We start from the raw sequence: 16,397 nt of genomic DNA on the forward strand, positions 1-16,397 counted from the left end.
TAGCCCAGCAGGGTGTGACGGTAGCCCAGCAGGGTGTGACGGTAGCCCAGCAGGGTGTGACGGTAGCCCAGCAGGGTGTGACGGTAGCCCAGCAGGGTGTGACGGTAGCCCAGCAGGGTGTGACGGTAGCCCATCAGGGTGTGACGGTAGCCCATCAGGGTGTGACGGTAGCCCAGAAGGGTGTGACGGTAGCCCAGCAGGGTGTGACGGTAGCCCAATCAGGGTGTGACGGTAGCCCAATCAGGGTGTGACGGTAGCCCAATCAGGGTGTGACGGTAGCCCCAGCAGGGTGTGACGGTAGCCCAGCAGGGTGTGACGGTAGCCCAGCAGGGTGTGACGGTAGCCCATCAGGCTGTGACGGTAGCCCAATCAGGGTGTGACGGTAGCCCAATCAGGGTGTGACGGTAGCCCAATCAGGGTGTGACGGTAGCCCAGCAGGGTGTGACGGTAGCCCAGCAGGGTGTGACGGTAGCCCAGCAGGGTGTGACGGTAGCCCAGCAGGGTGTGACGGTAGCCCAGCAGGGTGTGACGGTAGCCCAGCAGGGTGTGACGGTAGCCCATCATGGTGTGACGGTAGCCCATCATGGTGTGACGGTAGCCCATCATGGTGTGACGGTAGCCCATCATGGTGTGACGGTAGCCCAGAAGGGTGTGACGGTAGCCCAGAAGGGTGTGACGGTAGCCCAGCAGGGTGTGACGGTAGCCCAGAAGGGTGTGACGGTAGCCCAGAAGGGTGTGACGGTAGCCCAATCAGGGTGTGACGGTAGCCCAGCAGGGTGTGACGGTAGCCCAGCAGGGTGTGACGGTAGCCCAGCAGGGTGTGACGGTAGCCCAGCAGGGTGTGACGGTAGCCCAGCAGGGTGTGACGGTAGCCCAGCAGGGTGTGACGGTAGCCCAGCAGGGTGTGACGGTAGCCCAGCAGGGTGTGACGGTAGCCCAGCAGGGTGTGACGGTAGCCCAGAAGGGTGTGACGGTAGCCCAATCAGGGTGTGACGGTAGCCCAGCAGGGTGTGACGGTAGCCCAGCAGGGTGTGACGGTAGCCCAGCAGGGTGTGACGGTAGCCCAATCAGGGTGTGACGGTAGCCCAATCTGGGTGTGACGGTAGCCCAATCTGGGTGTGACGGTAGCCCAGCAGGGTGTGACGGTAGCCCAGCAGGGTGTGACGGTAGCCCAGCAGGGTATGACGGTAGCCCATCATGGTGTGAATGTAGCCCAGCAGGGTGTGACGGTAGCCCAGCAGGGTGTGACGGTATCCCATCATGGTGTGACGGTAGCCCAGCAGGGTGTGACGGTAGCCCAATCAGGGTGTGACGGTAGCCCAATCAGGGTGTGACGGTAGCCCAATCAGGGTGTGACGGTAGCCCAATCAGGGTGTGACGGTAGCCCAATCAGGGTGTGACGGTAGCCCAATCAGGGTGTGACGGTAGCCCAATCAGGGTGTGACGGTAGCCCAATCAGGGTGTGACGGTAGCCCAATCAGGGTGTGACGGTAGCCCAATCAGGGTGTGACGGTAGCCCAATCAGGGTGTGACGGTAGCCCAATCAGGGTGTGACGGTAGCCCATCAGGGTGTGGCGGTAGCCCAGCAGGGTGTGACGGTAGCCCAGCAGGGTGTGACGGTAGCCCAGCAGGGTGTGACGGTAGCCCAGCAGGGTGTGACGGTAGCCCAGCAGGGTGTGACGGTAGCCCAGCAGGGTGTGACGGTAGCCCAGCAGGGTGTGACGGTAGCCCAGCAGGGTGTGACGGTAGCCCATCAGGCTGTGACGGTAGCCCAATCAGGGTGTGACGGTAGCCCAATCAGGGTGTGACGGTAGCCCAATCAGGGTGTGACGGTAGTCCAGCAGGGTGTGACGGTAGCCCAGCAGGGTGTGACGGTAGCCCAGCAGGGTGTGACGGTAGCCCAGCAGGGTGTGACGGTAGCCCAGAAGGGTGTGACGGTAGCCCAATCAGGGTGTGACGGTAGCCCAGCAGGGTGTGACGGTAGCCCAGCAGGGTGTGACGGTAGCCCAGCAGGGTGTGACGGTAGCCCAGCAGGGTGTGACGGTAGCCCAGCAGGGTGTGACGGTAGCCCAGCAGGGTGTGACGGTAGCCCAGCAGGGTGTGACGGTAGCCCAGCAGGGTGTGACGGTAGCCCAGCAGGGTGTGACGGTAGCCCATCAGGGTGTGACGGTAGCCCATCAGGGTGTGACGGTAGCCCAGCAGGGTGTGACGGTAGCCCAGAAGGGTGTGACGGTAGCCCAATCAGGGTGTGACGGTAGCCCAATCAGGGTGTGACGGTAGCCCAGCAGGGTGTGACGGTAGCCCAGCAGGGTGTGACGGTAGCCCAATCAGGGTGTGACGGTAGCCCAATCTGGGTGTGACGGTAGCCCAATCTGGGTGTGACGGTAGCCCAGCAGCGTGTGACGGTAGCCCAGCAGGGTGTGACGGTAGCCCATCATGGTGTGACGGTAGCCCAGCAGGGTGTGACGGTAGCCCAGCAGGGTGTGACGGTAGCCCATCATGGTGTGACGGTAGCCCAGCAGGGTGTGACGGTAGCCCAATCAGGGTGTGACGGTAGCCCAGCAGGGTGTGACGGTAGCCCAATCAGGGTGTGACGGTAGCCCAATCAGGGTGTGACGGTAGCCCAATCAGGGTGTGACGGTAGCCCAATCAGGGTGTGACGGTAGCCCAATCAGGGTGTGACGGTAGCCCAATCAGGGTGTGACGGTAGCCCAATCAGGGTGTGACGGTAGCCCAATCAGGGTGTGACGGTAGCCCAATCAGGGTGTGACGGTAGCCCAATCAGGGTGTGACGGTAGCCCAATCAGGGTGTGACGGTAGCCCAATCAGGGTGTGACGGTAGCCCAATCAGGGTGTGACGGTAGCCCAATCAGGGTGTGACGGTAGCCCAATCAGGGTGTGATGGTAGCCCAATCAGGGTGTGGCGGTAGCCCAGCAGGGTGTGACGGTAGCCCAGCAGGGTGTGACGGTAGCCCAGCAGGGTGTGACGGTAGCCCAGCAGGGTGTGACGGTAGCCCAGCAGGGTGTGACGGTAGCCCAGCAGGGTGTGACGGTAGCCCAGCAGGGTGTGACGGTAGCCCAGCAGGGTGTGACGGTAGCCCAGCAGGGTGTGACGGTAGCCCAGCAGGGTGTGACGGTAGCCCAGCAGGGTGTGACGGTAGCCCAGCAGGGTGTGACGGTAGCCCAGCAGGGTGTGACGGTAGCCCAGCAGGGTGTGACGGTAGCCCAGCAGGGTGTGACGGTAGCCCAGCAGGGTGTGACGGTAGTCCAGCAGGGTGTGACGGTAGCCCAGCAGTGTGTGACGGTAGCCCAGCAGTGTGTGACGGTAGCCCAGCAGGGTGTGACGGTAGCCCAATCAGGGTGTGACGGTAGCCCAGCAGGGTGTGACGGTAGCCCATCATGGTGTGATGGTAGCCCAGCAGGGTGAGACGGTAGCCCAGCAGGGTGTGACGGTAGCCTAGAAGGGTGTGACGGTAGCCTACAGGGTGTGACTGTAGCCCAGAAGGGTGTGACTGTAGCCCAGAAGGGTGTGACAGTAGCCCAGCAGGGTGTGACAGTAGCCCAGCATGGTGTGACAGTAGCCCAGCAGGGTGTGACATTCCTCGTGATAGTTCCACGCTCCTCGTCAACTGAGCAGAGACTCACCTCGATCAAGTCAGGGTCGCTCAGAATGACGAAGAGATTGGTTCCGACCCACAGCCTGTACAAGGAGCCGTATTTCTTCGCTAGGTCCATCATAGTAGCATCAAAAAAGTCTGGAAATTAAAAACATTGGAAATATATTTTATTGTTTTGCCTCATCCTAACTTGTGGTTAAACAAAAAAAAAACTCAATTATTTATCACAGATAATTTTTTTAATTATATTAACTACATATAAATTCCATGTCTGAACTCCATGCTTCAAGCGGGACTCAAACCCCCAGCCCTAAGACACATCAGGCCCCATGCTACTGAGACTGGATGTTTACTGCTTCAAGATGTAATATAGTAATTGCTTGCCATCATTTATATGTCCGGATAAATTTAAGGTTTTTTTTAGTTCAGGTTATTGCATTAGATTTCATGCTATGTAATTTAAACCACCTTGTTGGCAGATATATTATTTATTGATTATTGATTATATATGACATTTCAAAGCAATGCCTTAACACAAGAACTATGAGAAAAGTCATTGCGACCCATTATGTTATTTTGATGAGAAACCAAATATGATTATCTGTTTGAAAATAAATTAAATTCTTTAATATTTGTAGGGAAAGCGACTGAGATCTGGGGCGCACAAAATAAATAAGCAACTAACTATCACTGCCACCCCCAACTTCCCACCACCTCATAATAGTGAAATATTTTTATCTTATATTTATTTATTTTTTTATTTACACTATGAACCTGTGGAAGTTAGTAGAATAAGTGGCAACTGTGGTATTGGGTGTTGAGAGTTATGCTGGCATAATTCTCTTATCTTGGAAGGTGTGTATTGTAGCAGTGACTTAGTTTCATTGAGGTGATGCTACCCAACCTCTGTGATGCGATGGCATGGTGTGGCCTGTGATACCTCTCTCCAGCCCCTTTCTCTTAGTTTGTGTTGCACCAATTGTGGATGTTGAGTCAAGAAAAAATTGTACGTTTGGTTGAGTCTATTCGGAGAGCTCTAAATGTTAACTGTTGCTGTGCTCTCTTTGTTAATTATTTTGCATGAGCTGTAATCGAGTTAAGTTTGTGATACTTCTAGTCTTTGGGTGACTGTGGACACATATTATAATTGGTGTATAATGTTTTGGCTTCTTTACACAGCATATTAAATTTTCCATAAATGAATCGAGTTTTTTTTTTTACATCTCGAGCTACCTTACTACTCAGTTCCCCTTAAGCGTTGAGTGGAGAGTAGGGAACTAATGACTCACTCACCAAATACTAATCGCAGTCACAATCACGACTTGTTATTGAGGAGTAAGGGCAGTAAAAATCACAATATTCCATTTGTATGGCGATCGGTTCAACAGAATAGAAGTTTATGAACTGAAACGCTATCTAGTGACGACATATAGCAAAATGGATAGTGTGAAAATATTCTCCGTGTTCAGATACCTAAGTACATCCATTCTCATGGCTATCGGCTGAACGTTCTAGAAGTTAGTGCGCTGCAGTGTCATCTAGTGGCGAGTTATAGCAAAATGGATAGCATAAAAACCTTCTCCATGAAAAAAACATTTACGAGGTGCCAACGGCCATGGTGATCGGTCAAACATTTTCAGAGTTTTTCAGTGTCATATATCCCAACATCCATGTTTATTTACGAGCAACGGGAAGATCACCACCTTCCATATATGTGCATAAGTACCCCCGAGCAGGTACTGAATGTGATAACAACTGAATGGTCTTGCATCTGTGTCGAGCTGCGGTCATCACGAGACTGCAGCGGCACGTGAGCGTGACAGCGTGCCCGAGCGTGCCCGAGCGCGCCCGAGCGTGAACCCACCTTTGGGCTGAGCATTGGGGTTGAGGCCGCCCAGGTCCCTGGCGTTGCCGAGCAGTGGGATGGTCTGGGGGCCCGGCAGCTGCTCGGACAGCTCCGCCATCTTGTTGATCTTCATCCTCGCGTAGGCGATCCACGCCACGAGGCCGCACAGGGCCAGCGACAGCAGGCCCAGAAGCATCGCGACTTTCTGCAGTCCGTGAACACGTGCAGGGCGTGAACATTGCACTACTACTGGCTTCAGACAAATATCCTGGACGGGATTGGGATGAAAACTCCGAATCTCAGAAATATCAAATTTTAAAAAAAAAACTTTTTTTAACATATTTTCACAGTTTAATCCATTTTAAATAAATAATATTGTCATATTTAATTACAAGGGAACTATTTATGTACTTTACCAAAGTTTTATACCAATGATGCAATTAAAAATGTATAATCTTTTTGAGATTCAAGATTTTCATTCTAAGCCAATGTATTGTCAGGGGGGGGGGGGGGGACCACTCCCGCTAGCTCCCGCTAGCGCCCGCTAGTGGTAGGCGTGACGTCACTGCGCGAGCTGCACTACTCTCCAGGCGCTTCTCATCGCTCACAAACACCGACTGCCAGCATCACTTGTAGTTTCATGCCATCTTCAACATTTCACTGTACTTCAAGAATAGTAAATACATGTTATACCAGTATTATTGTCTAAACAAGTAGGCTGTGTCATAGCGATATTTTTACCAGAACATCTATTGCATCTACTGCATGTAGAAATATGTACATACCGATTTAATTATATTCGGGTACTTCATTAAAATTTGCCATCACTTTATCGCGCATATTTATAATTATATTTAAATTTTGTGTGCATGGTTGATTATCAATAAATAGCAGACACTTGCATTTATTATGTAATTTACAAGAATGAAACCTAATAATAATTTGACTTATAAATTAATTTAATAACACTTGCAAAGACATAAGTTATTTGTTATATTGAATGTAATAATATACATACAAAACAACTTGATGACTTAGTATTTATTGATGGAAAAAATTATAGAAACCAAGCAAAATTTAATAAAACTTATTTTTTAAAAAAAAAATTTAGCTTTTATCTACATCTATGTTTTACAATAGTAAACTGTTAGATATAGGTAATCACTTCTTCAACACGCTATTAAACTATCCCAGACCATTACTAGTACCCTAATGAAAATACATAATTAACTACAAAATGTACTTAAACGAATATATTATACCGATACGAAAGTAATTGTAAAAATTTACAAACTTTACATCAACTCTAATATTTATATACAAAGCAAATTACGTTTTGAACCTCAACATCATAATGTTTAGGTAAAGTACTGCAAATAGCAAAAAAAATATATATATAATAATCACGTCATCCCTTTATAAAAATGTCAAATTCTCCAAATTGGTATCCTACAGACAACAAATATTTATAATGTTTAGGAAGCTATCCATTTTCTCTAGTTTCTTGAATGTGTGTATATATATTATTTATATATTTATCAGTAATGCACACGCCTACTTAGTACTTAAGTTTTAGTTTTTTATAAATCAAACACTGTACCAACTCCCTAGCAAACACTTTAAAATGTGAATTTTTAAGTTGATTGAATGTTGTACATTTAACCACATGATTGTACATATTTATAGTTAAGCATGCTCTATTTATATTTTAAGTTGGATTTAAAAATTCAGAAAGTGTTTCAGAAGTAGGCATTTACAGAAAACCTACTAGACTTATTGTTTAGCACAAGAAGATTGTACCCACAGCTTGTTCTTTTTTGCTGCGTACTTTTTCATTGCACTCATTTTCATTACATGATTTAAATGCCTTATACGAATAAATGTCCTTGTTTTAACGAACAAATGAATGGCCTTATTGTGGCACTCAGGAAACTTATTTTGCAACATAGCCGTCAGAGTTGCAATAACATTTTTACACTTAGAAATTTGTGGGCCATGAAACACTGAAAATAAAATTTCGAACTGCCTGACTTTATCCAACCATTCTGAAGATGGATGCAGAAGTCCTCCACGAGAAATGACTGAAATCCAATCATTTTGTACATTGGTTATGTCATCCTTCTCATGACATACACCCAATGATTTGTCTACGTTTTGGCATTTAAATGCCACATAACCTGCAATGTACTTTAAAGCATCAAGTCTTACATCCGTTTGAAGTTCCTTTTCAAAAACTTCACTTTCAACATCATGTTGTAAAAGTTTTTGAACCTCTTCGTCCTCGTTTGGTTCTAAGGTAGGCCTACTTTCTGTTATGCCTATGCAAAGCTCACTAGAAATGAAAGTAGATAAATCTTCCAAGTCGTCACAGTAAGGTTCACAGTTTTCTTCAGCAACTGGTGTATTTCTTGACAATGGAATATCATTTGCGTTGCCTGTTAACACAGGTAATCGTATTCTATTTCTGATTTCAAATGGTGTTGGGTTGTTGTAGAAAACACCAAAACCACGGATTCTTGAAAAAACGTTTTCAAGGCAGTCTTGATTCAACCGAGACGTCAGTATGTAGGTTGCACTTTTTTTCTTCATGTCCTGGAACAGTCCAATGAGCGACTTAATAGATACTAAAAATCCATTTTGAAAAGGCAACGGATGATTTCTGTTGCCAAAACGCAGTACAGGACAAACTTCTAAAAATATTTTCAGAGTATTTTCCTGACTGGGATTAAACAACCCATAACCACTTCGCAGAGGAGTTTTGTCGTCTTTTGGAATTCTAGAGTTTAAAATATCAAACACATCGTTGACTAGTTCAACGAAATTACATTCAGTTGTTTTCTTCAAAACATGATTCAAAGCCTGCGCAGTGCGGCGAGAAAGCAACTGTGCAGCCATCCTCACATTTTGACGAGTACGTCCTGCAACATTAACATGAGCTGCAGATATGTGATGTGTGATGGAAATGTCACTTTTTTTGATGGTTAAGTAGTTCTTCTATTAGTGCTTTCCCAAATTTTGTACCATCGGGTAATGTGACGCCATCATCTAAAAGGTGATTTCGTAGAAGTTTAAGTAAATGAGGCACATCGTAAAAGACCCAAATATTCTGGTCGGTGATCACAGGATTCATGAAGTATGGTTTCTCTATGTTAACATACAGTTCCCTCCATACTTTGTTGTTCTTTCCTCCCATATCACATGTTACTCCTACAATGTTCACTCCACAGGCCTCTACTTGTGATATTATACTTTTCAACAATTCACTTGTCATCGTTACATCGAAACCATAATACACCGGCTGCTTCCAACCTTGAAACAGTCCTCTGAGCATGACTACTTGTACATTTTTGTGTGGCCCAACTACAGTGTCTTCCGAAGAATCATAGCACATTCTGCCATCAATGTTCATTTCATCGAACGACAGCACTGCAATTTTTTGAAATTCACTTACATTTTCAAATTTGGCTTTCAAAAAACACAACACTTCTTTTAATATGCCTGCTTTGCACGTGAAATTTTTGGTCCACTTTTGTAGTGTCGAACGAGATGGCAAGGGAATGTTGCGTTTCCTCAAATAAAAGTATGTTTTTCTCGAAAGAGCTCGTAAAGCTAAAGCACTTGCAATGTCTTCAGCACTTCAGGTAACTCTTCTATTGTTGCGCAACAAACAGCGAATCTGACCAGGTGTAAAACACTTTCCTAATATTGTTTTGACTTTAGAAATTGTTTCATTTCTGACATGATGTGATGTTGCTGGTTCCTTCTTCTTCACTACATAACGCAAATTTTTAGCTTTCTTCAGTGATATTTTACAGTTGTTCAAAGAAATTTCTAGAAAAGTGTTTCTCTTCTTCAAATCATCTATTGTTTTCTTTAGCCTCTTAATTTCTTCATTCTCGTCCACACAAATTTCAGCTGTAATAGTTGCCTGTTCAATTTTCTTCTTCTTCGGAGAAATATTCTGTAGCTTTGATAGTGCTCTTGACCTTCACTCTCAGCCTAAAAGAAACAAGAATAAATGCCTTCCAATTGTTAGCACCATGTGCGAATTAAAACATTTCCAACATTTTACTATTCCTAATAAACCTAGTTGGCAAAAGTAAACATCATTAGCGAAATCATGTTTTTTCCCATTTTTTTTTTTCGAAATTATTATTTTGCGGTATCCGGTCGTCATCACTGAACGTATTTTGAAAACTATTTAAGTTGATAAAATTTTACCCTGAAGTTAAAATATTCACGAATTATTGCATAACACTCTAATAGGTACCCTATAATAATTATTTAACTCAAATTTGTGACTAATAAAGTAATATAAGCATACACAGTGGATGCAAACATTTATGTTAAGAGGAAATGAGCCAGAAATTAAGTTATAGCGAGAAAAAACGAAAGGTGTCAAGACAATGTAAAAAAAAAATGCATACATCACTCTATATCAGCAAAATACTTGCAATACTATTAAGGTAGATTATTAACTACAAAATACACGGAAAACATTATTAGCCTACTATCTTATATGCCTACATGCCTTTATAATTGAATGTAGGCACCACAACTTATCGCTTTCCAGATAAATTTAAATCTGTAGGTAACAATTAGTACCAAAAGCGTAAATGTAGTTATCTAAATATATACAAAAAATTTGTCAATAAATTTACCTGCACAGCTGTCTCTGCCTTCAGTTTGAGTGAAGTTTCTCCGTGTACATTAGGCAAACGCTGAGATGGGACTGCAGTTGGCAACAATTTATTTTTAACAGGCAGTCCTAAAAGTTCATTTTTTAAGTCTCATAATCCCCCGGTAAAAAATGATCTGAACACACTCTTGCATTGTTAACATTAATTTTGTCAGCTCGTTTGCATAGAATAATCCATTGTTTCTGCAGGTCAACATTCTTCGGGAAGCTGTGGTAAATAACACCTACTGTTTTACGCCCGTAATTACAACCCTCTGCTACGGCACAATTACTATTATTTCTTCCCATAATGAAAGTATAGATTCGGTCTTCTAAATATTGTATTACATAAAATGTTGCCTCTGTAGCCTACACTGGTCTAGTTACATTGGTAACCTACGCTACACTAGTGCGGTGCGCTGCGTGGAAGCGACGCGGTGGTCCGCGTGATGACGTCACGTCTGGGTTGAGTGGAGGGGATAGAGCCAGGCAAGCCCGGAGTGGCCTACCTGAAATAGTCTAGTTACATTGATGTATTGTTGTGTGTGTACGTATAGCAAGCAACAGGTCATCTGTAAGAACATTGTCTGGAAGAAATATTTATAATACAGTTTTATGATTACTATGTGCTTAGTATTGTAATGTATCATGCAATAATTTCCGTGAAATAAAAAATTGATATTGTTTTTGAATGTAGAGTTATCATTTGAACTAAACATATCTGTATTTTGTGGTAGTAACTGTTTTTAAAATATTAAAAATAAGAAATAATTTCAAATATATTATTCTACTGCCGTTCGACTCAAGTTACACATGATTCATTTAGTTCTGTCACAAATAATTAAAATAGTTTGATCTTTTGAATGAATCTCTTGTATTGCCAAAGTTTTTTAAAAATAAAATTTGGTATTTAAAACGTCTATGTATAATCGTTCGCCATTTTGGTCACTCGTGTATTTATGCATGTTAACTAGCGTTGCAGTTTTCACTTTTAACTTTTTCTTTAGAGTTAACAAGTAGATTAGTCCATAGAGGAAAACAAAACATGAATGACACACCGACTACAATCTAGACAATAATACTGTTGCGAGGACTCTAGTGACGATGGCGGCCTGTGGGTGGGGCGCGATGCAGGTAGCGTCCATTACTGTCACACGCCTAGCCCAACTAGCAGCGGAGGCTCGCTCCCTGCTTAGCCCGGTGGTTCTCCGCGGCTCTCGAGGGTTCGGCATGTCTGCGTGGAGTGGCGTGACTATCACGCCAGTGTTCTCGCGACACCGCGGGGGGGCCACGAGATACAATACTGTCCAGAGCGGGAGGCCTGGAGGAGAGTGGGGGTGAATAAGGCTGGCGGTGTTACCGGCGGGGGAGTGAGCCCTTGGCGAGCGATAGTGGGCGACGAGCGTGGATACTGGTGCATGTAGGACTGTGCTGTGTGCTCCGAGCAGTGAGTGGTGGGAAGACAAGGATGCGCGGTGAGAGACGAGCTGTAGGGAGAGCCACTGTCAAGGAGACTTGACAACAATGTGATGGATTTGTTGACATTACAAGTAAAAATTAACTAAGAAATAAAACTGAAATTAATTTAGTGGGCTAGCCTTTAGAACCTGTTTCCCTACTCGTAACGATATTAAAGTTTTTCTAATAAAAATACTATTCCTACACTAACATTAGAGTAATGCAATTCATCATACCTCAATTTTAATTATATCCATGTGTAAGAACGATAAGTTTCCAAACATTACCTTGAAAAGAAATTAAGAACTGATAATTATGTAAGGAGGTTTCCGGTTCAACAATATTTTCTGTGGAGGTACACAATGCGCACAGCAACACAGCAAAATAAGATAAGACCTCAGAACTTTACAGTGTCACCATGTGTTATCTAAGGCTGATAGCTCTAGAGAGATTACACATTCGGCATTAGCAAATTATGCTGAAAAATAACAGATACTAACTACGCAAACTCAGGCAGTTTTGTGCCAGTCATACGTTACAAAAACTGCTGTTTTTTCCATTGTACTCGTTTAATGTTTCAGAGACAGTCCTTTCGCAGTACGCTAATGAGTTTAAAGGATCCATAAACCATGTAAAAAAATATTCTATTGGTAATAGTGAGCGAGACGAAAGGCTATAAGAATACAGTATGTCCAGAAAGCAAAAGTAAACAAACAGGTAAAACAACCGGGCGGTGCGGTGCAGCCAACAGTTGATGTGCGAAGTGAGAGCCGAGGGCGGAAGCCCGTGTACTCAGCCTGCACAGGGGAGAGTGCAGGGAAACTGTGGCTCAGGGAACAACAGGGCTACCCAGGGCCTCTGCTGCCTGCCCGCTGTTCCGTCATGATAGTGCCAGTATGTGTTACATAGGCCTACACAACCAAATAAATAAACAACAAAACCATTCAGAGTAGGTGTTGGAGAGCATTTGTTTTATAAGCCTATGTATTTTTAATATTGAATACGTGTCACAATTTTCTATCACCCGTTCTAATGTGTTCAAAGATATATCTAACCCCAATAAAATCAAACTTATATCTGGTTTACTCTATTAGAAAGTAATTTAAATAAATATTAAAACAAGGTATTTAGCATTATAGTTTTTTTCTAATAACTAGCTTGAATAAAGCTGTAGATCATAAATAATTTAATAGTATTAATTTCAATGATATCACCTAAATTTTCAAATCTCTCCCTAGTTGCGAATAAAATTATACTTATATACGTATTCGTATAGTAAAACAATCACAATTTTTTTGGTAGTAGATGTCAATTCTTTTATTTTCTTTATAAGAGTTAAACGAAGATATTTTTGGAGCTAATTCAACAAAAATCACTTAATTTTCACACCGTTATTTTCCTCCAGTGGTACGACAAGAAAAAAAATAATCTGCTAATACTTTGTATTCAATGTGATATGATAATGTAAAGTACTGCACTACCGCTTTAGTTGGACAGATGGTACGCACAGCAGTAGTGTCTAATGCTCGAGTTGCAAATGGAACCACTGGGAGAGGTGTGTGGTGTGGGAGGAGCAGGGCCAGTGCCAGGCCACACGGGCTGTCACGGCTGTCACGACAGCGGCAACCGGGCACCCGAGGTGTTGGAGGTGTCGGGTGACCGTGTTGTACACGATGCGACTGGTGTTGGAGGTGTTGTACACGATGCGACTGGTGTTGGAGGTGTTGTACACGATGCGACTGGTGTTGGAGGTGTTGTACACGATGCGACTGGTGTTGGAGGTGTTGTACACGATGCGACTGGTGTTGGAGGTGTTGTACACGATGCGACTGGTGTTGGAGGTGTTGTACACGATGCGACTGGTGTTGGAGGTGTTGTACACGATGCGACTGGTGTTGGAGGTGTTGTACACGATGCGACTGGTGTTGGAGGTGTTGTACACGATGCGACTGGTGTTGGAGGTGTTGTACACGATGCGACTGGTGTTGGAGGTGTTGTACACGATGCGACTGGTGCTGGAGGTGTTGTACACGATGCGACTGGTGCTGGAGGTGTTGTACACGATGCGACTGGTGTTGGAGGTGTTGTACACGATGCGACTGGTGTTGGAGGTGTTGTACACGATGCGACTGGTGTTGGAGGTGTTGTACACGATGCGACTGGTGTTGGAGGTGTTGTACACGATGCGACTGGTGCTGGAGGTGTTGTACACGATGCGACTGGTACTCACGTGCAGTGATAGGGTCGCCGGGCCGGAGGTATGTCAGGGGCACGGCGCTCACCGAGTCCGACTGACATCCGCGCCGTCTGGTCGGGCGGCCGTTTCGCAACCAGCAGGGGGGGGGGGGGTGGAGGGGGAACAGTGGGCACAAGGCCGCGGCGTCAAGGCCGGGCAGCAGCCGAGACCTCGTGCTGTGTGCTGACCACTGTCCTGGACCTCGCAATGTGTCACACTGGTCCGCAAGCATGGGTCTGTGCACAGTTTTATACTCTCGTGTATAGTCGACTGTCATGCCATGGTTGTGGCATCTTTGACAATCAGATGTTTCTTACATTTTTCTTCTAATGGATGTGTATCCAGACATGCTAGTGACGTGTTGCGCCAGACTGGACGTACATGTACACGCATATATACACTAATACATAGTATATACTCGTTGGACTCTTTTTGGATGTGAGTTCGCGTCACCGACATGCTGTAGTGGCGGTAAGTGAAGTTAAACTGACCACGTGAAAAGTTTCATTTGTGTGTACTGTGCATTGGCCAGTGAACACATCACATGACCTAGGTCTGACGTCACTGTTAAGTCATGGCTAGGTAATGAATTTTTACGTAATTTTGACATACCACTGACATCTGTTGTGACTAAAAAAATGATTCAAGGATAAATGACGTAATGCTGACATCATACTGATATTTATAGAAATCGAGGTATAGAGAGCTGAGAATAATCGTTATGAAATCTTATGAAGTCATCGCCCGATAAAATAGAAATCAAGAATTTCAATTTTCTTTATTTGAAAGTAATTGTTTCCAAAATCTTCAGAAAAATAAAAAAAATTAAATTAAATTAAATATAAATTTTATAGCCAATAAGTTAGAGTTCAACTTTTATATAAATGCGAACCACGTAGGTACATAATAATTTTACATGTCATCGTGACATCTTATCTCATCTGTCTTAAATATTCAACAGAATGCATTGTCATTTGTAGAGGAATGGTTTACGACTAGCTTATATAACCCTGTAAGTTGGTTATGTAGCGTTGCGGGTAGCGCATAAGACTGGCGAGCGTTAAGGTGGGTCTACACTGTATAACAAAACAAGTTATAAAATGTTATATTACAAAGTTATACAACATGTTACAAAATGAAAAGAATGAAAATTATATTACAAGTTATACAACAAAGTTATATAACTTGTTATGAAAACGTGAAGAAAAATGTTATATAACACCATGTTTTATAACAAAATAAGTGTTATAAAACAAGTTATATGTTTCCCATGCAGTGTCGGTAAAGATCAAAGGAAGTTAAATAACTTGTTGTATAACATGTTGGCCGTTTGTCCACACTGGTATACATATTTAAAAACATGTAACATGTTATGAAACAAGTTGTATTACTTGTTATATAACTTATTATTTAACTTGTTATGTAACATGTTATGAAACAAGTTGTATAACTTGTTGTATAACATGTTACAAATATAACATGTTTTTGTTATATAGTGTAGACCCACCTTTAGGTTATATAGTCTAGGAGCCAGTGACAGATTTTCATGACCAAGTCCCTCCTAATCGAAACTTCGTAAAATGCATCAGAGACTTATCCGATGAACACTCGCGACCGTCAGCTGCGACTCCGTGGGTGGGGCTGGTTGTGGCAGCCTCCCACGCATGGTGAAAAAAAAAGGTTTTTTCAGTCATTTCCTCTCTTTTGAAAATTTGTCATATTATATTTTATCTAGGATTTTGAAAGAAAAACAAAGTCAGCTGACCATAACACGGTGGATTATACGTCAGCTGGCTGCTTGAACATGAAAAAAACTATTTATATTTTCAATGATTTCCTCTCATCTAAAAATTTACCTGGTGATCGTTTATATGCTACTATAAATGAAAATTAATGTCAGCTTGCTGTATCTCAGTGGAAAGTTTGTCAGCTGGTACCTTGAAAGGTGTAAAGGTGGGTCTACACTGTATAACAAAACAAGTTATAAAATGTTATATTACAAAGTTATACAACATGTTACAAAATGAAAAGAATGAAAATTATATTACAAGTTATACAACAAAGTTATATAACTTGTTATGAAAACGTGAAGAAAAATGTTATATAACACCATGTTTTATAACAAAATAAGTGTTATAAAACAAGTTATATGTTTCCCATGCAGTGTCGGTAAAGATCAAAGGAAGTTAAATAACTTGTTGTATAACATGTTGGCCGTTTGTCCACACTGGTATACATATTTAAAAACATGTAACATGTTATGAAACAAGTTGTATTACTTGTTATATAACTTATTATTTAACTTGTTATGTAACATGTTATGAAACAAGTTGTATAACTTGTTGTATAACATGTTACAAATATAACATGTTTTTGTTATATAGTGTAGACCCACCTTAACGCAACAGCATCTATCACCTACTGAATCTTATCAGCTGATGACTTTTCCCTTGACTTAAAGCTAGCTGATTTTTTTCATTATTTACTAGAGTATTTTAACAATCCTCTTATAAATTTTTATCCGGGAGGAAATAACGTTTCTTAAGTTATTCGGCATTATGC

The 16,397-nt window shown here is 43.2% G+C and overlaps 1 protein-coding gene across 1 annotated transcript in view; it reads right to left on the minus strand.

The window, feature by feature from the left end:
• Positions 1-13,923, minus strand: part of LOC134535419 (cytochrome P450 4C1-like) — a 95,968-nt gene extending 82,045 nt beyond the window's left edge. Inside the window, exons 1-3 of the mRNA XM_063374499.1 lie at positions 13,830-13,923; positions 5,482-5,668; positions 3,646-3,755 (exon numbers count right to left, since the gene is read on the minus strand). Coding sequence (XP_063230569.1) covers positions 3,646-3,755; positions 5,482-5,659 — 288 coding nt within the window. The 5' untranslated portion in view covers positions 5,660-5,668; positions 13,830-13,923. The remainder of the gene's footprint in view (positions 1-3,645; positions 3,756-5,481; positions 5,669-13,829) is intronic.
• Between the last annotated feature and the right edge of the window lie 2,474 nt (positions 13,924-16,397).

This window comes from Bacillus rossius, chromosome 8 (genome assembly GCF_032445375.1).
Source record: "Bacillus rossius redtenbacheri isolate Brsri chromosome 8, Brsri_v3, whole genome shotgun sequence".
Lineage (NCBI taxonomy): Eukaryota > Metazoa > Arthropoda > Insecta > Phasmatodea > Bacillidae > Bacillus > Bacillus rossius.